The following is a 25,810-nucleotide window of genomic DNA, read 5'->3' as shown; positions in this document are numbered from 1 at the left end:
CTGGTTTGTGCCCTTTTTTGCCATCCTCATTCAACTTACCTTCAGTCTGATGAGCGTGCTTTAGCAGGGGAAACCTCTGCCCTGGCTGTTCCATCCCAGCAACCAAACCTGACCACCCAGAGCCCTCCTTTTCCACCTTTCTGCCCCAGAGAGACAAGCTTCATTTTTACTGCTCCTCTGGTTCCCTCTCTATCCCATTAGTAATTTTCTAGAACAACTCATCTTCCTGCTTTCCTCCTAATAAAAATGTTTCCAATAACCAGGGATTGTAGAGGAATACCCAGTTATGATTACATGACCAGTAAGTAGAAAGCTGATTTTACTCCCAGCTGGGGGTTTGACTTTTACCTTTGGCACCCTGGGGCTACTTGTCTGCAGCAAGGAAAGAGAAAGATTTTAAATCATTAGAAGTGTTGGGGAAGTGATCAGTGGAGGTCTTCAAATCTCTCTGCATGGTTATACTAGGAAATGATGCAGCTCGCTATCGAAATGGCAAAGAACTGAATTGCTGCTATTGTTTCCTAGGTAAAAAGAAATACAGGACAGCAATGAGGTTCATTTAGAAATGGGAGGAACCTCTTTTTCATCTTTCTGGGCCTACACACAGTCCCTAATGCTGCAGGGATTTTTCCTGTCTTTTACTTCTGCCATGGGAGAAACTTGTGTTATCCCGAAATGGGATAAAAAGGCATAATTCTCTTGCAGGATTATTGCAGCAAGACTGAGGCAATAACAGTAACAAATTGCAAGGTGCTTTGCAGCTCTCTGGCAGAGCAATAGTGTAGAATATATCATTTTTGCACAGACTAGTAAATGTCACCGTGCACTTTGAACATTTTGCTCAGTTATAAAAAAACAATTTGATTTTACAAAGTCGTACATCTGTGCTCCATCATCTACTTTTTTCTGCATTGTTTCCCTGTAATTGGAAGTTGGGGCATGTTGATAAAGCAGGTTACTATTGTACTGCAGGTTCCAGAGGTGAACACTCAGACTTTAGTGAAGATTTGCATAAAAAGCTGAAGTTTTATATAGGTGTCTGGATCTTCAGGCAGGGAAACCAAGCGACTGACCTCTCTAATTCCTGTTGGGTTCACTGGAAAACCAGTGGCAATGGAAAAGACATGTTTTTATGGTGGACAAAGAAGTCATTAGACTTGGGGCAAGCTACAATAATATCTGAGAAACTGATGGACAGTTTTGGCACTGTCTTGTTGCACCCCACCCTCCTGTGTGCTTTCACAGGAAAGTTCACCCAGCAAGGTGATAGAATATTCTGAGTGATAGGAAACATTAGGAAAGGCTTTAAAATAAAAAATTCTATTAATATTTTTCTTCTCAGAAAATTCAAACAATGAACACATGGGATACAAGTGCTACAAGATTTCTTACTAAGATGAAGCAAAGACCTGTATGCATGATTATTTTCCCCCCTTTCAGAAACCAACTTATTTTTGCCTGTGAAGTAATACTTCTGAGGCATTCCGCTTGTTACTGGAGGCTCTTCTGCACTTCTGCTCTGTTTCTTTCTTATTTTTACACTTGGGATTTTCTTTCTTGTACATAAACATTCATTTACCTGGCAATATTGTCTTTTTTTTTTCTTATTATTTCCTTACCCTTTGACTTTTTCTACCATGCAGTACAAGAATTTCAATAAAAAAGTTTTGCACAGCAGACTGTGCATATATTCCCTCAGCCAAGCTATTTTAAGCTTTTGCAAGTACCTCTGATAAAGTAACTACATTGCACCTGTATTAAGGAAAATGGGTGAAATTCACCTCAAAGATGAGAAAATGAAATGCAGCTATCAGAAGGTTAGGTATGAGGAAAAAAATGCTCTTTATTAGAAGCAATCCATTTTAAGTATAAAATACAAGGATCTGTTAACTTTTTTATGAGGAGATAGTGACTTTGTGAGGTTTAGGTTTGAAAGCTTTTGTCTAAAATGTCTCTATTTTTCACTTAAGAAATATATTTCATGCATTATATTTTAACACTCTGTCCTTCATTGTCCTGCACCTTCAGCAGAACCTTAAATTATGTCTGAAACTGAAGAAGGACAAGGGGCAAAGGACATGAACTTTCTCATCCCTTTGTTTCAGTGTGTTATTTTAATTTGAAGCAAAGTAAGTAAAGTCAAATGTCCACATGAATAACTGTTTTGTTGCTGATCGTATTAGTGAGACCTCTAACCATTACCATTTGACCTTGCCAATTCAAAATCTAGTTTGACCCTCATTTAATGACCCTAATCTTCATGGCTTCCAAATGCAAGCACTCATTGCCAATGGCAAGGGATTGTGATATTGCAAGTTGAGAATTTAGAATCACATTTTATGATTCTCTGGGAAGATCTCAAAGTTCTGTTTGTTAAGCTTGCTAAATCTGATTCAGAATTTGTTCATTTGCTTATTTATTTTGCTGTATCTGCCCTAGAATATCTATTTTCTTGGTTTCAGTCCCACAGTCCTACTTTGAATTTAACCTTTGCTACAGAATGAGTTAAGTCAGTAAGCAGCCATCGTTAAACAGCACTCAACTACTTCTGTATTTTTCCAGACTGTGGTGCTCACAGCATGTAAGCTATTAGCATGAAGACTGTTTTCAGCTGGCAGACTTTAGAAGTGGCAAATTGTTAATTTTTTTTAATCAAAACCAGAAATCAGATCATTCAAATGCCCAGGTTTTTGTTTGTTTCAGCATACTTTTTAGTTTGAAAAAATGAGCTCTTTTGCTCATTCATTCTCAGCACTTCAAGTCTATTTATAGTTAAAATTAAAAAGTATTATTTAATTACTTCCAAAGTTAAGTTTCTTTACTATTTTATTTAAAGAGAGGTGAAGGAAGTGCCTGTGTATTCTACCTGATACATGTAGCAGCCCTACATGAGCTGGGAATATGTTTGTTAACCTGTTTGCTTAAGAAAATGTGTCTGGGCTGCACCTACTTATTCACACACCTCGCTTATGTATCTCCATCTCATCCTAAAAGTCATGTTTGATTGCTTGCCATGCCTGGGATCTGATTTTGGGGAATTTCCTGAGCCCTTCAACTTTGATTCTTTTCTGTGGTAATTTCAGGCATGGCTTAGGTGAATTGTTTCCAGAAAAGAGACGATAGAAATGAGTAATTCAGGATTCAGCTGGCAGGACATTTTCAGAAGTGCTGTGTTTTAAATAGCCTCCTTAGAAAACTGGTATGAAAATAGATGGTGATGTGTTTAATAGTCTATGCTTAACTTTTAAATATCGCATATAGCAATAGCCCTCGCCTTGAAAAATTCAATGTAAATCCTGCTTTGGAGAGGTTTTATTAACCTGCTGACTAAGAACAGGCTGCAGGTATCCAGGGTGCCTTCCTCAGGAGAGTCTGCTGTTTTCTTGCAGACCTGTGTACATGGACAGATGACCTTCCATAAACCTCATATGACTTTTCAATGATCTTCAGCTATGTCTCTGACCTTGACTTTGAATTAGTACCTATAAGCCTATCAAGAGACAAAGCTGGTGTTATTTAGGAAACCATCTGAAACTTTTGGCAACTTGGAACCTTGGATGTCCATGTGGGTGGGTGCTACAAAGCGCAGACTGTTGTAGTACGTTGCTCTGTCTTCCTTCTAACCTTTTGGTACCTAAGCTTGTATGTAAAAGCTTGGCTTCAAACTAAAGATGTGTGTTCCTAGCTCTGGCAAGTCTGTCTGGTGTTGGAGGAGGAAAAGAACCTTTGTGAAGGTGGAAGCTTGTTCTGAGCAGTATATGCAGGCAGGATGAAGAGACTTGCCTGAGTGAATGTGGCAGGGGGGCTGGATGAGGCTGGCTCAGTGCCTCCTGCGTGGCCAGAGCTGATGCAATGCTGCTAGGAACTGAGTGTAAGGAAGTAACCCATCTCATGTGGGAAAGCTGAGAAGTAACAGAAACCACGTATTTTCCTTGAATTTATTCTGCATTTAGTTAGAATTTTCATTCTGAATTGGCTTGCTCTTGCTCCTTCCCCCACCCTTCCTTTCCTTTTTTAACCCTCCCCTCCAGTTGTTTGGATATGTTTTTTTTTATTAAGAGTCAACCTACTCCTCAGGTGGATACAATTTTTTGAACCCTATGGATTCTATCCCATGTAGTTAGTGAAATAATGCCAAGAAGCATAAAAAGTATAAAAAAGCTCTACCATTCAGCTGAACAACAAATTCAAATGCAGAAGATACAGGTGCAAAATCTGAGTTCTTAACATGACAGGATGATTTATGAGGCACTGTGAGGTTATTTTTTCCTGTCTACTAAATCCATTTGCTTCTGCCTCTGTATAAGCTTGAAAGTCGTATCTGTTGCCATGCCAGAATATTATCCTCCCCCTCATCACCCATGCTCTTGGCTTGTGATTGTCAGATTGTTCAGGAGTTCATGCTTCTAGGATTCAACAAAAAAAGCATTGATGATCCGAAGAGTCCATAATCACTATCAGAGGATACACTTTCCAGCTTTTCCTATGAGAGACAGGAGTTGAAGGGCTGAACTAGGTAATGATTTACCCACGGCAAACATTATGATTAGACAGGCTGGCAATCAACTATGGCATTAAAAAGCAGCTACAGAAAAGGGCTTTTTCTTTCTTGTTCCACACACGAATTCATGTTCTTCCACACCATATGATGTATACTGAAAAGTGAAGCATAAAAGTAGTCCTAGGAATTACATACATCCTGAGATGTCAAAGCAGGAAGCTTAACCAGCCTGCAGTGTAGGGCTGTCATAGGTAATGATGATGGGAGTGTGTTAAAAATATGTCAGTGTTACATCATTTTCTACCTCTGTCTTAATTGTTTCAGATACATACCTTTAATGGCAACTGTAAATATGCATATATAGGAAGTTACACCTGCATCCTATCTTGTCCTGAGTGATTTTCCCTGGGGTAACCTCTGCCTTGCAACACCTGGAGTGATGAGTGAGGGGTCTGGGTATCCTCATATTCACTGCTCATAACCTCACACAAGGCACCATGGAAAGGTCACCATTTTTTAGAGCTGAAGATACCCCTTTCGGTTTAATTCTGCCTTGTTAATAAAAACAAGTCAAAGTACAGGTTCATTGGATGTTTAGTTTCAGGAATGAGGTAAATCAATACAGGAGGAGGGGAGGTTCCCTCAGGGGCTGGCAGTGGCTTCACTAGAGCCACAATACCAAACCGCTTCCTAGTTCAACAAAGCACAGCTGGCAATATAGTAATTATCAAATATTTTCAAAACTGTACTAATGAAACATATCTGGAATCTATTAAATAACCTAATACTCACTAGGCAAGAAATACTTACATTTCAGTGAAGTGCAACTGCTACTCATTGGTGAGAGACTTTATAATCACTTTATTAATTCACTTACATCTTTAATCTCTTTTTGCAGTGAAGCAAAATCCAAATAATCAAATCTAGTCTGTACTTCATTTTCAGTTAATTCATCCACTAGTTTGGAGCATGAAAGAAGTGCATTTTATGGATTTTTGTCCTGCTGTAAGATCCCATAACTTTAGAAATCATACAGATGTCTGCCATTTGGGGTTTTGATGTCTGCCATTTGGGGTTTTTATCTCGTTTATTTTGCAAATCCCAAAGCTTCTAACTACTCTGACACAGATGCCCTTGGCTATGGCAGGTTTCCCACACTGCAAAGTCATGCCTCGTTTTTTGTACCTAGAAACTGTGAGACAGTGTGCAGAACAACCCAGCGAAACGTCTGCCTCACATCCAGAAATACCATGGCAGCACAAGGCTCAGCTAAGCCATGCACGTAGCAGGAGCCCTGATGCCACCTGTTCTTCTCACACCCTCCATTGCCTGAACTCACTCTGATGTCTCCCAGCATCATCCAGATTGCATTTCTGCACCCCTCTGCCAGGATCCCGTTTCTCCATCAATGGGCTACTGACAGTGTTGGAAGAACTAGCAATTGATGTGTTTATGAACTTCTAAACACTGACTTGCAATGAACGCCAACACTTACTGTACTTGGTTAAAAATTGCTCCATAACACCCATCTTATCCTTTCAAACCATTCCTGGTGTTGATTCGCCTCTGAGTTTTGTCCCTTTTGTAATGACCCTCTCCTTTGTTTTCTATCCGCAGGGTGGTTTACAGACCTACTGCTTCCTAGTGTTTGCTGCCATCTGCTTTGCAGGAGCTACCTACCTGTTTTTTGTGCTGCCTGAAACAAAAAATAAGACATTTCATGAGATCAGCCAGGCATTTGCCAAAAGGAATAAAGTATCTTTAGAAATGCGAGAAATGAACCACTGCTCAGGGGAGAGGAAATCAAGCGCAGAACAGGAATCAAACTTCACATCTTCGGTGGACAATGGGGAAACCAAAAAGGGGATTGTGTAAACCCAGGATGCTCTTTTAGGGGATGAAGGAAAACCTGCTCTTTCATTCAGTATATTTATAGCAATGCACAACTTATATTTTTGTATGTGACAGCATAAACTGCTTCCTTGTTGAATATGTTTTAAGTGAGTACAGGTGAATGCGTTAGCAGGCAGGGTGATGATTGAGGAAATGGAAGGAAGGAGGAGTGGCAGCCAATTAAGTCAGGGTTTTCTTGGGCACCTGTGCAGTAGGTGCTGTGGTGGGAAGATGGGGAATATAGACTGGGAGAAGTGAAGTGGTGGTGGGGAACTGCAGGAGGCCAAGCACCCCTGTGTGCTCACGGGGAGGTGTGTGTGCAGTCACCAAGGAGGAGGAAGAGGCAGGGAAAAGGGAAGAGATGCCAATGGGAGTCTGTTGAGAATTGATGCAGGCAAACCTGAAATGGTTCTGGCTTGCATTTCTCCAAATTTCTCAGTATGTCATTCAAGATGCACATGAGAATTGATGACTTGAAAGAAGACTCGTGACACTCCCCTGACCTCCCATTCCCTTTAGACCTATTTTGACTTTCAGTTGCTTTGTCTGAACATCTCCCACCTCCCCACAAATGGCGAGCTCCAGGTCATGATGGGTTTCCTTGTCTCTCTTGAAAATCCTGATCTACTAGAATAGAGTTGCCTCTGGTTTCTGGGTTTGCTGGTAATGCATTTCTGTGGAGATTTATATAAATTTTATTTTTTAAGAATAGCTATAGAAGTCTTAATATGAAAAGAAAACTAAACCTCATGGCAAAGTCAGAAAACTCTGATGGTATGTGTAAATTATAGCATGAAAATAAACCAAATCAAACACCAAGTGTTACAAGAGTTGGGGGGGTTGGTGGCTTATTTTTGCTTTTCTTTTCAAGTTCCTTTTAAAGCAGGTCTTAGGAGGCAAAATTTACCTGAGACCCAGTAGATGTCATTGCTTAGCACTCAGATCTCTACAAAGGCATTTGGACACCTATTTCATGATTGAACACTAATTTTTATTTGGGCATTAGATTCTGAAGCTCCAGGTCTAGTTCACGTTACTAAGTTTTTTAGTTACAAAGCTTTTTAATGCTTTGTAAAACTGTCCTCAGAGTCTGCTTAATTTCATGATAGAAAGGCTCAAGCAGGCTATCAAGAGTTAGGTGATCCCTTCCCTTCCACATGGAATTTTTTTTTATGAGCATCATCTTTCCAGTTTGTAACTTTGATAATAGGTTTTCTTGATTCTTCAAGGTACCTGAATGCTGAGGGGGTAATAAGCACTTTTAAATTAAATAGTTAGCTGTTTTCTATGAAAAGTCAGCAAGCTTCAGAGCTGCTCTCAGTTGGGAGTAAGGCACAAGAAGCAAGTGCAGCATGTAGGTAGGGCCAGCTCCTTCCACAAGTTATATTTACTAATCCAGAAGTTCATACTTTGGAGCATTTGGAGAAAAAATGCATATATATTCATATATATATACACACACAATACATATATGAATATATATTCCAAATAGAGAAATATAGATTAATATGTATATTCATATACATAGACACAATGGAAAATTTCAATATTTGTCTGGGTTTTTTTTAAGAGTTCCCCAAGTGATGACCTGTTCATTGTTTTGTTCTACACTGTAAATTACACTGTAAATCAAAATTAGAGATCCTAATGTTCAGCTATTACTTCTAAATTATACATATATGGTTTTCTACTGTGATTTATTTATATGTGGCATACTTACTGCACAATGGAAGCTGATCTGATAGGGCAATTTCACTACTGGGTAATAGACAAAAAAATTGATCTGAGCCTTTATGCCAGAATTTATGCTCTTTTACTGGGATAGAGGTACAGCAGTAAGTAAGGAAATGAAAATATATATGAGCTACTGTAAAGAAACAAAGTGAATCAGAATAATACCAATAGTCACCAAATACTATGGAAAAATTGAAGAAAAATATTTTCTAATAATCACTTGTAAAATTATATATCTGGCAAATGAAGTGGCTTTAGTTGCCTATTCCATGCATTACATGAGGCTTGCTAAGTGAATGGCTAGGTAAAAAATTAGTTTGAATGCCACCCCTGCAGACAATTTCAGGAAGAAACTTCCTCTTCCGCCTGCAGGGTAAGAATAGCAAAATCAAACCCTCTCATTCAGATTGAGAATTACCTTACTCTGCAGTTAGGAACGCTAACATGATGTGATGTGAGTCAAGGTGATAAGATTGGAAACCATTATTATTAATCTTATTATTAGGAGAATTTAGTACTTAGTGCTCTTCATTAACGTACATTACAGGCATTACTTGTTGATAATATTGCCACTGGATAACTTCCATAAAGTATCATATTGGCCTGGAACAACAGTTGCATTAAACTTCTGCAACAAGATAAAATCATCTTATAGTTGCTTACGGTTGCATTAGGAGCCCAGCTTCCAATGTCTTGGTTCAAGATGGCTCAATAGAATTTCCTAGTACAGCTCAGGGGTTTGTACATCCTTAATAACAGGGGGTTGCGTTTTCCTCTTATGCAACCATTTTCCCTTCTCTTGCCCTGCCTAAGAAAGGCACATTCCAGACAGGTATTTTATGTACAGCTGAAAAAGGAGCTGCTGCACCACGGGACAGTGGTTGTACATCTCACCTGCAGTTTGCTGTAGCTCACGGTACAGGTTAAAAGCAATTCCAGTGTATGTGTGCCAGTGCTTCACTCACTGGCCAGAGAAGGTGGCTGCAATCCCCTCTGCCTTGCATTGTGGAAGCTTCTGAGGAAACCTGTGTTGGTACTGCATTGACTTTCTCATCTCTGACCCTAACAAGAGTTTTGTGATGTTCTTCAAGCTGTTCTGTAATGTTTTTTCCCATTGTTATGCTGCTGCAACTTCTCCAGCAATGAGAGGACAACATGGAAAATATCAGCAGTTTATCACGTTGTTTTTCTTGTTGAATGTATCAAATTGTCTACAGCCCGTGTGCTTGTCAGTGAGTGTTGCGTGGTGCCACGTTCTCTTTTCCTGTCTGTGACACTGCCATGAGGTACTGTGAGATGGTGTTTGTACAAGTACTGCAAGTGGGTTACATGTGTGCAACCAACTATGTCTATGAATAACGACTGCAAAATAAACCTTTGGAATTAAACTAAAATTATGTAGATTTTGTTCTGGGTAAATCTAAATCTGTATAGTTGTAGAAGTTTCATCGTATAATTCCCTGGGCTTTTGTATCTCTTAGTACAAGACTGTGCAGTCCTACGTGTGGATGACTTGAGTTGTGAATTTTATAGTTGGGTGTTTGGGAGTTGTGGAGAAAAAAATCACCCCTGAAACTGTTTATTTCTTGAGCTTTATTTACATTTAGCTTCTTAAATCATATTCTTATTCTTTCATATTGGGCTTCAGAAAAAAAATAGAGACATCAGTGAAAGGCAAATGGTACGCTGGCTAGTAATGGTAATAACTGTGTATAAGGATTGTCAAGTCTGGTGAGGCTTTTTTATGGAAAGTTGTTAGTTGAAGTAGATGACTTTGAGTTGCTAAAACTCTACTTTCTGATGAGAAATTCAGTCAAGTGACTATTTATGCTACAAAGATATGCAAAACCTGAGATCTGAAATGTGTATAAAAAATTGCATTTCATACTTCAGGTTCTGAAGCCAATTTTCACTCCACAAGGATCTGCTTTCTGGTGGGTGAAGATGTGAGTAGTTCAGCCATATGGGACAATTTTCATCTTCAGAGTAAAATGAAGAAAATAAAAAAATAGGAAAAGAAATATATATATAAAAAAGACTACTTTTTGAAATTTCCTTTCTTCCCATTGACTATTTTTATATGCTTTACCACACAGAAATCACCAAATAAACTAGCAGAGCTCCATTCACACAGCAGGAAGAACAAATCTGAGTGAAGTATCCCTAAGGAAACACCTGCAGTCTTTTCCTTTCAGCCTGACTCCTTAAAATAAAGTTGAGATACAATCTGAAAACCTAAACTGCAGACCCAAACTGTCAAGCAGTTTTGTTAATACAAGTATTTAAGCTGTTAGAAAACTCAGATTTGGGTCCATGCTTATTTCTCTCACCAAGTGACTTTACTTGGAAGTGAGCCCTGTTAAAAGTTGAATTTCATGACAAAAGCTTGGTACTTGGACTCCTAATCAAGTTATCACAGCTCAATAAGCAATCATGCACAGCCTGAGTCACTACAACCCTCTTCCTTGCAAGATAAGCTGCATTAACCTTGCTTTTTCCATGACTGAAGTGAAAAAGTCAGTGGATGGTTGAGGTCTGTCTTGAGATTTTCCTGCTAAAGCTGCTCTACAGTCAAATTCTTTTAAACCTAGGATTTCAATTTTTGAAAAGCATAAAGGAATAGCTTTCAGGAGACTATTATTCAGTGAACAGTGAAGGCAACAGAAATCTCCAGTGGCTTCAAATGTGCAAATGAGCCCAAGAAAGGCATGGTATACATAAAGGAGTTAATAAGCTCAGGAAATCCAGCACATTTTTATCTTCTTTAGACAGTAAAATGATGGTGTGCTTTCTCAAGCTGGGAAAACAATATTATAATTGAAAAATTATTCAGATGCTGCAAAAACACTGATCTGATGCTTTGCTTCTGAGTTCGGAGACCAGCAGTCAGTTGGTTGGCTGGTGATTTGTCAAGGTTTTTTTATTTAAGTGGGAGCACTAGTAATCTGGTTTGTATATCAAAGAAGAGTACTAAGCGTGAGGATGCTGGAGTTGCTGGTTGTCTTAAGATAATTCCTGAGAGGTAAAAAGCAAAATATAACTCTGTCAGAACCCTGAAACACGATACATTAAAAGCATGATCTTGTAAGGGTGGGAGATAATTTGTCAGCTGCTGTGTAAGCTGCCATGCAGAGACATTGATTTTGTTTCATTTTCTTTTGTTTCTCTCTGTTAAAAAAAAACAGTCAAGCTAAATGCAATGCTCACCTCTTCACATTTGTTCCACCTTTTGTTTCTGACTTGTTCTACCCAATTATATAAATATTTTTACAGTTAGGTTTCAAAACAGGAAAGCAATCGTTACTTGGGCAAAGGAATTACAAAAAAATTACAAAAATGATAACCACAATTTTCTCTAGAGGCTGACTTTTCAAAGGTGTGTTCAAGACTTAATCACTTAAATCCAAATTTCACATGCTTTCACCCTTTTGAATTAAACTCTCCAGGCTATATATATGCATACATATAGAGAGACTTCTAACAGCTATGGGGGACATTACTGTGGGGATCTGTTACAGACCACCTGATCAAGAGGACTCTGTGGATGAAGCACTCCATAGACAGATAGGAAAAGCCTCACGCTCACAGGCTCTTGTTCTCATGGGGGACTTCAACCACCCTGACATCTGTTGGAAGGACGGTACAGCCCGACACAAGCAATCCAGGAGGATCCTCAATTGTGTGGAAGACAACTTCCTTCTGCAAGTAATAGAGGAGGCGACAAGGAGAGGTGCCATGCTTGACCTCGTGCTCACCAACAGGGAAGGGCTCGTTGGAAATGTGGTGCTCCAGGGCAGCCTTGGATGCAGCGATCACAAGATTGTCGAATTTGAGATCCTCAGGACAGTGAGACGAGCGTGCAGCAAGCTCACTGCCCTGGACTTCAAAAGAGCAGAGTTTGGCCTTTTCAGGAACCTGCTTAGTAAGGTTCCATGGGATACAGCCCTAGAGGGCAGGTGGGCCCAAGACTCTTGGTTGATATTCAAGGATCACCTGCTGCAAGCTCAGGAGTGTTGCATCCCAAGCAGAAGGAAGTGCAGCAGGAGGGCCAGGAGACCTCCTTGCATGGATAAAGAGCTCCTGAGGAAAATTCAAAGGAAAAAGGGGGTTTACAAAATGTGGAAGCAAGGACAGGCGGCCTGGGAAGAGTACAGGGATGTTGTCCAGGAAGCTAGGGACCAGGTTAGGAAAGCTAAGGCCCAGTTAGAATTAAACTTGACTAGGGATGTGAAAGATAATGGGAAGGTATTCTATAGGTACACTGCAAATAAAAGACAGATTAGGGACAACGTGGGCCCTCTCCAGAAGCTATCAGGAGAACAGGCTACCCTAGTTTTGGGGAAGGCTGAGGTTCTGAATGACTTCTTTGCCTCAGTCTTCACTGGCAAAGGTTCTGACCACACCACCCAAGTCTTGGAAGGCAGACGCAGGGACTGTGAGAATGAAGACCTTGGGCTCACTGTAGAAGGGGATCTGATTCAAGACCATCTTAAAAATCTGAATGTGCACAAGTCCATGGGTCCTGATGAGATCCATCCACGGGTCCTGAAGGAGCTGGCGAATGAAGTTGTTAAGCTACTGTCCATCATATTCAAAAGAGCATGGCAGTCAGGTGAAGTTCCCAACAACTGGAAAAAGGGAAATATAACCCCCATTTTCAAGAAGGGGAAAATGGATGACCCAGGGAATTACAGACCAGTCAGTCTCACCTCTGTGCCTGGCAAAATCTTGGAGCAGATTCTCCTGGAAGGCATGCTAAGGCACATGAAAAACAACAAGGTGGTTGGTGACAGCCAGCATGGCTTCACTAAGGGGAAATCCTGCCTGACCAATTTGGTGGCCTTCTATGATGGGGCTACAGAACTGATGGACAGGGGTAGAGCAGTTGATGTCATCTACCTGGACTTGTGTAAAGCGTTCAACACTGTCCCACATGACATCCTTGTCTCTAAATTGGAGCGACATCAATTTGATGGATGGACCACTCGGTGGATAAAGAACTGGCTGGATGGCTGCACACAAAGAGTTGTGGTCAATGGCTCAATGTCTGGCTGGAGACCAGTAACGAGTGGTGTCCCTCAGGGATTGGTGTTGGGACCGGTCTTGTTTAACATCTTTGTCAGTGACATGGACAGTGGGATTGAGTGTGCCCTCAGCAAGTTTACTGATGACACCAAGCTGTGTGGTTCGGTTGATACCCTGGAGGGAAGGAATGCCATCCAGAGGGACCTTGACACACTTGTGAGGTGGGCTGATGGCAACCTCATGAAGTTTAACCATGCCAAGTGCAAGGTCCTACACCTGGGTCAGAGCAATCCCAGGCACAGCTACAGGTTGGGCAGAGAAGAGATTCAGAGCAGCCCTGTGGAGAAGGACTTGGGGATGTTGGTCAATGAGAAAATGAACATGAGCTGGCTTCAGTGTGTGCTTGCAGCCCAGAAAGCCAATCGTATCCTGGCCTGAATAAAAAGGAGCGTGACCAGCAGGTCGAAGGAGGTGATCCTACCCCTCTACTCTGCTCTTGTGAGACCTCACCTGGAGTATTGTGTGCAGTTCTGGTGTCCTCAACATAAAAAGGACATGGAACTGTTGGAGCAAGTCCAGAGGAGGGAAACGAGGATGATCAGGGGACTGGAGCACCTCCCGTATGAAGACAGGCTGAGGAAGTCGGAGCTGTTCAGCCTGGAGAAGAGAAGGCTGCGTGGAGACCTCATAGCAGCCTTCCAGTATCTGAAGGGGGCCTATAGGGATGCTGGGGAGGGACTCTTCATTAGGGACTGTAGTGACAGGACAAGGGATAATGGGTTAAAACCTAAGCAGGGGAAATTTAGATTGGATATAAGGAGGAAGTACTCTAAGGGTGGTGAGGCACTGGAATGAGTTGCCTAACAAAGCTGGGAATGCTCCATCCCTGGCAGTGTTCAAGGGCAGGTTGGACAGAGCCTTGGGCAACATGTTTAGTGTGAGGTGTCTCTGCCCATGGCGGGGGGGCTGGAACTAGATGATCTTAAGGTCCTATCCAACCCTAACTATTCTATGATTCTATGTTATCCCATGGAGAAAGTTCAGCAGCTTTAATTCTCATATATAAAAGAAATTGGCCTACTGCAATATTATGTCAAGTTGCCAACCGGATTCTGACATTGCTCAGATACATGCTTTAGCAAACATAGCTAAAATTTGCATGATCTTAGGTTAGGAAAAACTGTCTAATGAGGCTGTCTCTTTTTGGCCAGCTTTAGATTCTTCTTTTTGCATTTTCTAAACCACTAGGTGGAGAACACTATGCTAATTTGCCTAAATTTAATATTTATTTATATGTATGTGTGCGCGTTATATATTGAAATATGTAACATTTTGATATATAGATAGTATTATATAATTTATTTTCTTCAAAGGAAAAAGAATGGAGTCTATCTAATTTCTATGGATCTATATTTGATTAAACAAATATAATGTAAATAGCTAATACAAGAAATTATTTATTGCTTTAACACAACACTGCAATAAACCAAGTTTAGACAATTTATATTCTGTCACTGGCTGGCTGAAGCCTTATCTTACTAATCGATACACTCACTGAGCCGTGATAGACTGATCATCTGGATAGCTAACAGTCAAAGAGAGATTTTCATGTGCTTCTTGTACAGCACAGGAATCACCTTGACCCAAATCTGGGGAAATCCTCCTCAGGGTAAATCCAGTTCTGGGCATTGATGCTAAAATAATTGCCAACATATAGTAAGAGAACCAATTTCTTTCCATCAAATAGGCTTGAAGAGGAATTTTTAAATAGATTTATACTTAATGGTAACTTTGGGGTTTTTTTCGAGGCATCAAAGGAAAACATTAAACACTTTTCATCCCACTAGAGAACAAATTTGTATGTAAGACTCAAAAAGCAGGATGTATTAGAGTAGTGCTCAGTCTAGACTAAACCAAATACACTCTTCAGCTAGTGAAGCTCAGATGGAATTTTTACACCCAAAGCTCTTAATCTTTTGGAGGGGAGGTCTCATTGCTACCACCCCTTCCTTTCCCTCCTCCATCACCACCTTCCCATGCATGGCCTGTACTTTGCCTCTTGTAACAGCATGCTCCAGGATGAGATGTGCCAGCATGTCATTAAAAATGGCATTTCCATCAACTGAGAAGTGAAAGAATATGAAGAGGGAGAAAGTGGGGGGGGTCACCTCTCAGTGGGATGAAATGATGACACTGTTCAACCAGTGGCTCTCTTGCAGTCAGGTATGGCTTCACTATTAAACACCTTTTCATGGACTTCTTTGTTGGCATGAACATTGCAACCATGAGGAAGGTGAAAGAGACTCAGAATTTGTGAGTGAGAAGCTGCTGACAGATGCATGTCTGAGAAATCCATGCCTGAGAATCATCCAAATGCTTAGACATCACTGTTGATTTAATTAGTATAAAATATATAGAAAAGAATCTTAGGTACCACTCTAAGCTAATGATAAAAACATAGCTTGCAATGTTTTTAGGGCCAAAATAATAACAAAGGACATAGAAATAAAAAGTAATATTACAAGTCTAGTCTCCCACTCTCAAAAAGTGGCAATTATTTGAAGTTTTCTAATGGAAAATGAGAGTTAAAAAATTTATGAAGAAACATAGCTGAGGAAAACAGGATGCAGGACGGATGGCTTGTTTTTACAAGACCTATCCAGTGAGCAATAAATTTTAAAGTAATAGAAAAATTTCAAAGTGCCTAACTAAAGCTGTAGAATTAATTGGCACAAACTAGAATTGATGATTTTTTGTAGGATTAGGTATTCAAATTTTTCATAACTGTCAAATTTAAATTAGGCAACAGAAATGAGAAAGGGAAAAGTTACAGCTAATAGGACATAAGAAAATTCTCTATGGAGCTGAGTAACCTATAATTGGCCATTAGATCACTCACCTTCTTTTGAGATGTATGGATAATTTATGGAGACAAGACAAAACTCTATCTGGATCAAGAATTGTTACCTGCTGTCATATAGGTTGGAGTGAGCAGTAGGAACTGCCCAGAATACAACAGAAGTGGGGAAATCCCAGTCGTACCCAATAAATAAATAAATCAGGCCTTAAGCCTTACAGTTGTTTCCAAAAAAAAAAAAACCAACCCCACACCCTAAGTTTTCTCCATACAAGGGAGCTTTTCAGATGAAAATTGGAACATTATGTCTAGTGATAATCATTGGGAAATTGTGTGCTAAAATTTCTTGGCTAAGAGCTTTGCAACATTTCAGTAACTCGATTTTGCAAAGCTGTTACATGATACAAGTTTCAGCCGCTTCTGATTGATCACAGGTTTTGCTAATAAGCATTATAAATGAGTGTTAGTAAGAGAGAAAACAATGGCAACAATTCAGCAACAGCAGGAATCAGCATGTCTGGCAAGTTTATGTATTTCCTATGAACTAGGACAGCTGGCTTCTATTATTTAAAATTTAAAAAGTCTAATATATAGGTTCTTAGATATCCTCAGACTTTATTGCTAAATGGGGTCAGCTTTGCAGACCAAGCTGAAGACTTGAAGAAATGGAATCCAAATGAAGTATGTGATGGTGGCTCATGGGATGTAGGCGGTGCTGAAGAGAGAACTCTGGAATGTAAAATTGTTCACAGCTCTATGACAATTTATTTTTTTATTTAGAAGTGACAGAAAATTGTAACACATCATACATGATTTCACTGTCATTAAGCTACTCAAAACTACTTCAAAAATAGGATTTTGAAGGCAAAGACATTTCTTTTTTCTTTCAAATGAAAGATGTTGACAATACTTCCTTCTATACACAGTATTAGACCGTGGATGCCTATTTGATGGACACTTTTATCCATTATACCATGAACAGCTCCACCAGACCAACAGTAGAAAGCTCTTTTCAGCCCCTCATGATGATGAGATGTCTTTTAGATCGCTCTTACTTCATGATCAAAACAAAAATGGCAAACTAGTCAAATACAAAAGGTACACACCTCTGGAGTTCCAGGTTATAGTTCCTGGAGAGGTTTTACCATTAAATATTGTAGATGGGATCTGAGGTAGGTAATGATGGGCATTATCTTAATGGTAGATAACTGACATTTTATCCTCCCATTTCAGGTCAGGATTTCACCCAAAACTTTAATACAACATTGAATATTCACATAAAAGGTTGTAGCAGTATGGAAGCAATTGATTACCAGCATAAATGAGGGCTAGTCAGGAGGTTAAAAATTAGCAGGACTTGGTCCCTACTCAGTAAACAGCAGCTATAACACATATTGCCAATCTCCCCTTTCTGTGGTCCTATAGATTTATTATGAAGCTAACCAGAATACTACTGAGAAGAGTGAAAAAAAGAACACTTCTACAATTTTTTTTCTGCTTAGAGAAACTGCTCTATACGTATTAGTATAATGAATGGATTTGCCCTGGGCATTTATCTGTAATATTTCATCTGACCTACATATAAAACTCGATCAGCACATGATCTGCCCTCCTTACAACTGATTGGGTTGGACCAAACTCTTACGCATTGTCAGTGCTGGCAGCAAATCAGAGTTCCAGTCCGTCCTCCCCCTTAGCCTGACTTGATTTAGTCATTTAACAGTTACTTAAAGGACAAAAACCTTACAACTTACTCATCTCTTCATTTGCATACTTCTCTTTCACAGCAAAAGAACTCCAGCCCATGCCGCTTTCCAAGTCACAGACACCTAGAAGATTTTGTCTCTTGCATTATAAAACCAAAAAATAATCTTGAGTTCTATTTACTCAATACCTCATCAAACAACATCTTCACAACCCATTTCAAAGTCTGTGTTTTTGCCAGCTGGATTTACCTGTGAGCTATAGAGAACAAGGATGAAACAGCACAAGAGCAAATGTCATAAAGGTCCACAAATGTGTTGAGGCTGAGGCTGTCTCTGTCCTGGAAGTAGCCAGCTCACCTCCCACCTGCAAGGACAGCTTTGGAGGCTGTGAAGCTCCTGCCACATGTCAGGATAAGGCACAGCACTGCTCTACCTCACTTAATTTTCCAACAGCTTCTCAGACAAAAACCAAACTGTGAAGGAGATGTGAGAAGCAGAAAGAGCAGCTAAATGCCAAGGTTTGACCAGCCAGGCTCTACCAGCTGGCCTAAGGTGCATCCTTAGCACATTAGACTTAACACATAGCACAAATGCCTACAAACATTTCTAGCTCAAGGAAAATCACTGAAAAAAAACCCAGAGTGTAACGGTCAAAAGTTTCTTTATCTTCAGGTGTGATAGCCCACCGGCAATGACACTGCAATTATATACTGGTTGGGTTAGAACTCACTTTTATTTGGCGGAGCAAATACAGTTCTGTCACTGTAGTGACTAATGGCTCTGCATCACACATATATCCCAATGCAAACCAAAAAGCAAAAACTTACATTAGACAGCTAGGTATTAGTCAGTTATTTCTTGTATACATTCAGTAGAATATGAAGAATGCCCATGGATTTTAAATGCTTTATGTTGTTATGATGGCAGCTGATTTCTTTTAGTAGTTATTTGAAATAATTTGTTTCCAGGTGCTTCTTCTACATTATATTCAAATAATAGTTATACATAGAGAAACATGCACCTCAGATTCAAGAAAAGTCTTACTTTTGGGTTAATAGTGTGGCTCTGTGATTCATTTCCAAACCTGCATAGGCAGAGGTCTTTTTATTCAAAACAGAGAACATGTACAAAAAAGGCTTGTCATTATAACAATTGCATTCAATTACCAGATCCATTCCCAGAATAATGGAAATCATAGGCCTACTAGAGGAATAATTATATTTTTAACTTCATATGCAGAGTTCTGTATATATATATGTTTATATACATACAAATACAACTTTATCTGCCTTACAAGATTTAAAAGATATTTATTTTGACATTCTAATAGCAGTAATCTATAGAATCTAGTAAACTGTATCTCCTTGCACATGTTGGATTAAGTATGACTTTATTAAATTGCACAAATTGAAGTGCTTCTCCAGACCAGTTCACAGATTTTAAAATGAAATTATGTGTCTGTCAATAGTTTAGTAGTTTGCTTTCTTTAGTTAGAAAGCAGAAGTTCTGTAAATCGACATTGGAATAGTCCTAGTGCTTGAAATATAAACAGTATAGGACAAAAGGGAACGGCTTTAAACTGAAAGAGGATAGATTCACATCAGATATTAGGAAGAAGTTCCTTACTGTGTGAGTGGTGAAGCACTGGCACAGGTTGCCCAGAGAAGCTGTGGCTGCCCCATCCCTGGTACTGTTCAAAGCCAGGTTGGACAGGGCTTGGAGTAACCTGGTCTAGTGGAAGGTGTCCCTGCCTGTGGCAGGAGGCTTGGAACTGAATGAACTTTAAGGTCCCTTCCAACCTAAACCATTCTGTGATTCTATGGAGTGCAACTGTGGACAATTAGCAAAGAGGTATTGCAGCTCCCTGCCAGTTTGAATTTTTCTACATTCATTCCCACTTATTGATGCAAAGCTTGTAATAAATATTAGTGTACTTTCATGCAAGCTGTCTGTACAAATCTAGGGCCAAATAATAATAGGCTACAAATTATAGCTCTTGCAAACTTAGAGCAGCTTAAGAAGTCACTGAAAATAAGTTTTTGTGAGTTATTTTCAGTCTAGTCCTGTATAAAGCGTATTCAGAAATTCTCACACAGAATAACTAGCAGCTTTGAATGCCTCATGAATTTTTATGATCTTGTTAATACTGAAACAGTAAAGTTCTTTCTCTATTGCTTAGTTTATATTGGCAGTAGAATGGGGAGTTATATTAATCTATTGATGCCTGCATCTTTTTATATACTCTAGCATGATGTTTATAGAAAAAATGTGTGATAACATAGGTTCAGGGTCTTTGGGGTCTGACAGCTAAAGCCTAGGTTTACACAGGACTAGTCAGCTCAGGTACAGTAAAACAATTCGTATTTAGTAATCCAAAGCAAAATCCACTTTTTCTTACAAAACCTGTTTTTCATGTTTGAACTGGCCAAATATCTTCACAGGAGGTCAGGGTGTGTTCACAGGCTACCTGACCAGGTCCTAATCCCTGATTCTGGCAGATGTTTTTAAGGGAACTGCTAAGGATATGGAGGGAAAATCACATTATTCAGCCTATCTGTTGACTCCATTTCAAAATGACATTAACCCATTGAGAACATCCTTTTCCCTAGTCTCAACTTCTTTTAACACAGCTCCCACATCACCTTCACTCCTCACACAGTTCCAGCCCTCTCCTTGTACTGTCTATCACATCGTTTTCTGCTGTCAGTTGAAACCTATTACACTGAGAAAACCAGTATATGTAAGAGGCTGCTGCAGAAAGGGAGGGTATAAGTTGTGTTCTTGCTGGATGCAACAAGAACTGGTGGGGTTGAAGTGCAATCTGTTTTTGGTTTTTTTATAACAGCACAGTCATTGCTGTGGGAGCTGGGGAAGGTTCTTCTCTGGGTTACGCTGAGGATAAATTGTACAAAGGTCATTTAGATGCAATTAATCCCTCTCTGACAAGACACTAGGTGACAGCCATGGATCTCTGATCCTTGTGCAACACCTTCCTGGGGCTTAGAGGTTCAAACTTCTAGAGTAAATCATTGGCAAGATAAAGCCAACATATATGTGATGTGATATATCAAGTATCACAACAAGGCTATGAACAGACAGAAACCATATAGTGAGCAGGAATGTAGTGGCAATTTCTCTTACTCTTTGAAGTGCCACTGAATGCCCATGGCCCTGCCTGGGGGAGAGCTGCAAACAGGCAAGGCTCAAGCCACAGATCAGACTCAGATGTTTCTAACTACATGTGGAATAGCCCATGTTTCAGCTCCTTCAATCTTTCATCCTTTGCTCTTTTTCCATAAATCACAGTCTTTGGAACAATTTTCTTAACTGACAGAATACAAGAGATAATTGTTGAATTTTTGAGTGACTTCACCTAGAAAAGCTTCTCTCCTGTTAATCCATATGTTTCTGTCTCCAGCAGGAGCAGGCTGTAGTGCTGATTGTTTTTTTTACTCTCTCAGAATTTATTCTATCCTGAGATGGTTTTATAGTGCAGCAGAGGAAAAAGTAGCCATACCCATACTGATTGTATCACTTCTAGCTAATGCTGCTTCAAATGCAGCTAGCTGCTCTCATCCATACATTATCCACAGAGACAGGGCTTGACAATGTTCCTCCTGACTGTGATGGAAAAGTCAGAAAAGGAAATCAATGGGAATAGGAAAAAACGTCTTAATTAGCATCTAAAATTTAAAATGCTGAGCGTATTGATCTGGAAAGGCTCTAATGATTACAACTGAACTTTGCAACATAGAAATAGCACAACAGTCAACTACACTGTGCTTTAAAACCATATGGGGAGGTGGAAATTGCTCCTGAATAATTTTATTGTCTTGGCTCATCTTTAGGGGCAACAGTGATTTGTGTTGATATTCTGGTGTGGGAGACTCCAGTTTGTGTCATCTAGACAGGACCAGTGGGTACCACAAATGCACCCCTCATTAAGGCAGTGTGGGTAAATGAAGGAGCAAACTCTGCCATCAGTCATTAAGAACTTTCAAGGCACCTTACTGTGCACTAGGAATTTGGTAGGCACAAGTTTAATCTTCCCCAAAAAATCACAATAACATGCACTCAAACAACAAAAACCATGCTGAAAATAAACGAAAACATAGTATTTTCAATATATATTCCGAATCCCAGTATCTATCCACAAGAGACATGTGCTGCATAGTTGCAGAATATTAGTCCTTTCATTAGCAGAGGTAATAACCTTCAAATAGCTGATAATCCACTTGCAGTAGTTACATAGTGCTTTACCTTAAATAACTATCTTTTGGAAGAAAGACACTCTACAAAGCATGATTTAAAGATCATCTTTCAACAGCATGCCTACCTCAACTTAGTAACAGTTATAATGTCTGTGTCAGTCAGAGGTGAGCTATGACCTCTCAGCATCTCAGGCATCACTGTGGTGCTGGGTAACACCATACAACAAGAGGTGGAGTTGCACTGGTCTGAGAGCTGCCACAATGGGAAGTGGTGAAATGTGCCTGCAGAGAGGTTGAGAAAACTCAGGGACCCACTTGCAAACCCTGCTGTCTTCTCCTTCTCTCAGAGCAGAGCAGGGGCACTCCCAAGGAGCTACACTCATCTCTGCTCGTCATCTTCTCAAGGTCTTTTTCTCCTGTCAGAGAGAGCATTTGGAGGCATGGGGGCGGGGGGGGGGGGGGATCTAATGACTTTTCCTTACATTGACAGATGAGTCTGAAAGGAGGCAGGGAAGCTGACCACCCCCTATCACAGACAAAGCAAATCAAAGTGCTTCTAAGCAGCAGGATAAACCCAAATGCAGCACAGTTTGCTCTGTGCCAGTAGTGGCTTGAGGCAAAAAGGACTATGTGTGGCTCCGCTCCCACTTTTAACTGGGACCATAACACCTCTCCAGGACATACCCTACCCACTTTTTGCCAGGTGCTGAATCCCATCATAATCTGCTCTGAGGCACTAGAAACTTCTGGTAGAGGTAAGTTATTACAATGGTCAATTTTTAATGACATTCAGAGCCAGAAATCACTTCAGCACCAGTGACCCCAGGACGGAAATGGCTCTCTTATGCTGTCATCTCTTTTCATTATTACTGTTATAAAAGGCATTTGCAGTGCAGCTGTGGCCAATCCACACTTCATGGCTCATGCCTCACTCCTGGGCAGATAAAACTTAGCTCCCATCCTCTGTCAGCACCTGGGCACTGGTATAAACACTGACCCCAGTGCTGCAAACAGAGAGGTTTTGAAATTTGTCTCTTTCAAATTATTCAAAATGATTTAAATATGTTTTATGGTTTGAGCTGGTCTTTAAGGATGTAAACTCAAGCACCAGCTTTCTGCAAGGTTCATGTACAGATCAGATCTGCCTCAGTTGTATTCCTGTCCAGTTGTTCAGTAATCTAATGATCACCCTCTTGTTTTACAGGTTGCACAAGTTAATTTTAAATAGAAAAATATGACAGACAGGAGAAGAAATGAACCTATGAATTACCGAAGTTATTCTTTTCCTGTCTTGACATTGTTTATTTTGTCAGAGATAACAGGGTTGCAGGAGTCACTCTTAATTACTTTTTGCTAGGAATATCAGGCTTCATAGCTGACAAATGTGTGCAGTTTGAAAGAAGATTAAGAGAAATAAGTAATAACCTGGATACCATGGTGGTAAGAGAAAGATGGTCTTACACTGCTCCCCACCAAAAGTATTGCCTCAGCTGCAACCAGGCCTGGATGCAAGGCTTTGTTTCCATGGTCATATAATTAAATTTTAGATTAATAATATGAAAAAATAGCATTTTTCTAAAGTAAAAATAATTCTCTAAAATCTGGAGGGGCTCTACTGCTCTGTGCCTGTGTAGTTTGCATATATTGGCCCTGGGTTTATGTCACTATAATGGTGATAAAATCCTAGTCCTTCCCAGAAGAAATGTAAATTTCATGCTAAAATGAGATATGAAAGATTGAAACTCTCCTGATAATAAAAGATGTTTATAGGAGGAAAAGTCTTACAAGGTTACCAAGGTACTAAGAGACCTCCGCAAAGGCTGCCCTTAGGCCTGGGGCTGCCTGCCTACTGCCTGCTACCCAAGCTGCATCTTGGGGAGTCCTTGCCTTCCTTGACTATAGGGCAGCCAAGAAGATGAGCCCCAAAAGGGGAAAGTGAACCTTTTGTTTCTCAAACTGCCTTGCAACATGGTATGTGTAGTAAGTGTGGGTACCTCTACAACTTTTCAGGGATTTGTATTGAAATGCATATTGGTGTCAACGGTCAAACTTAGTCAGACCAACTGATTATTGCTTACTAGACCTCACATGATCTACAGCCATTCCCATTCTTGAGCAGACCATATAGGAGCTCCTGTACCATCCCAATCCAAGCAGGAGCTTTAACCATGACCTGACAGCTCCAGCCCAAACATAGTGAGATGAGCTGGGAGAGGGGACGCACAGTTCCAGTCTCCCCTCTGGGGACTGCAGACCCAAGGCAGGGCCAGGGGATGGATTTGAAGGCACAGGAGCTGTACAGAGCACAGCAAGATCGTTGCTGTCACAAATTGTCAGCAGTTCAGATTATCAGAATGCCTTTCATAAATATGTCTGTATTATTTTATATTACATGCAGAAGCAAGATACTGTATCTTCAGTGCATTGCTACTCTACAGGCAGCTAACCAAAGCTTCATTTTCAAGCATAGCTAATAGTGATATGATAGCTAAAGGCTATGATGAAGAAAGCAAGGCCTTTACTCTGTTTTTCCCTGTGCAATTTACTTTAATTATTACTTGTTTCATGGCTAGAGATGTTGCATAAATGTTATTACTGCTATTCATAGCATACAATCAATCTACGCATATGGTTTCTTCCGATGGTAATGTACAAATAGCATGTCTTATCCTTTGAAAATCACTTTACTTAATTTGCATAATGTTTGCAGATCCTTCCAGTCAGAAAAGATGGTATAAACATAAATTATTGTTTCCATGTGCTGTTTTCTTCAAAGAAATACAGACTTTATCTAGACTCCAGTTCTTTTTCTTCCTGGATCATTCTGTTGATTCTTCATCATAATCAATCTCTGCTGATTCTGTCAAAAGCAGACACTAAAGTGTAATGGTAATTATTGCCATTGCAAGCACAGATAATCAGACTATTCAGTGAACAGGTTTTGTGCTTTTTACATAAAAAATCACTCCTTCTACTTACGACATTTATCTAAATGTGGTTTTGAAATAATTTGACAATGGAATAATTAGTATTGTTTTCACAGCTGGCAAGATCAATTTTCTGTTTATTGCTGTGATTTTCAGTGAGCACCAACAAATAAGTAAGAATAAAATAAGTAAAATATTCCAGTGTGATGGGTTGGAATACCTGGACATGCCTAGCTAACAGAGTGGAAATCTGTGGGACCAGGCCCTAGGAATCCTTTTTCCTTCTCTCTTCTATTGCCACAGAAAATGACTTCAAGGTTTTTCTAATAATGTCTTCAAAGTTAAAAAGAAAAGAATTTTAATCTATTTTAAGATTATAAAACCAGAATAAAAGATGATAGTGTCTTATTGCAGAAGTCATTGCAAAGCTGTCTTATTTGCAAGTGCTGTCAGCCATTGACCGTGTCTTGGGCTCCAGCTGCAGAGAGAGGACCAGGTGCACTATTTGTAAATAGCTTATCTGGGAGGACAGGAGTGGCAGAAGCTGTTTGTTTTACTGGTATTCCTGGGAGTAAATCAACCTATTTAATAGTCCTGTCCCCTATTTGTATCTACACACCGCCACACCAAACTCTGTGCCCCTGGTCCTGAATGTGCTCCCAGTCCTGCAAAGCTAGCATTCAAGTATTGCAGAGCTAGAGCCTTTTTAAAAATTAAGGTATGCATTGGATTAATGTACACACAGGCTCTGAACCACCTGGAATAAACTGACATCCCTCCATTTCCCAGCTACTTCAGAGGTAACAGCCAGGTATCTGGAACTGATTTAATTGTAATATTATGGCTGCCAGAGAAAAACATATTTTTCTATCATTTCATAAGACATTTTATAGCATGTAACCAATGTGCATTAAGTTCCACAATTTCTTACCTACAAAGGCCTGAATTCAACTCCC

At 39.9% G+C, this 25,810-nt stretch overlaps 1 protein-coding gene across 4 annotated transcripts in view; it reads left to right on the top strand.

The window, feature by feature from the left end:
- Positions 1-8,370, top strand: part of SLC2A9 (solute carrier family 2 member 9) — a 122,736-nt gene extending 114,366 nt beyond the window's left edge. For 3 of the 4 annotated variants that reach the window (XM_061469172.1, XM_061469169.1, XM_061469161.1), the window contains one exon: positions 6,119-8,370. In XM_061469172.1, the coding sequence (XP_061325156.1) occupies positions 6,119-6,376 (258 nt within the window). In that variant the 3' untranslated portion in view covers positions 6,377-8,370. The remainder of the gene's footprint in view (positions 1-6,118) is intronic. The other variant, XM_061469175.1, reaches the window with a different exon arrangement.
- The last annotated feature ends 17,440 nt before the right edge of the window (positions 8,371-25,810 follow it).

This window comes from Pezoporus flaviventris, unplaced genomic scaffold (assembly GCF_033815535.1).
Source record: "Pezoporus flaviventris isolate CSIRO_AGI_PZ_B2104156 unplaced genomic scaffold, CSIRO_AGI_Pfla_v1 ptg000002l, whole genome shotgun sequence".
Taxonomy (NCBI): domain Eukaryota; kingdom Metazoa; phylum Chordata; class Aves; order Psittaciformes; family Psittacidae; genus Pezoporus; species Pezoporus flaviventris.
This window is presented reverse-complemented; position numbering and strand designations above follow the sequence as displayed.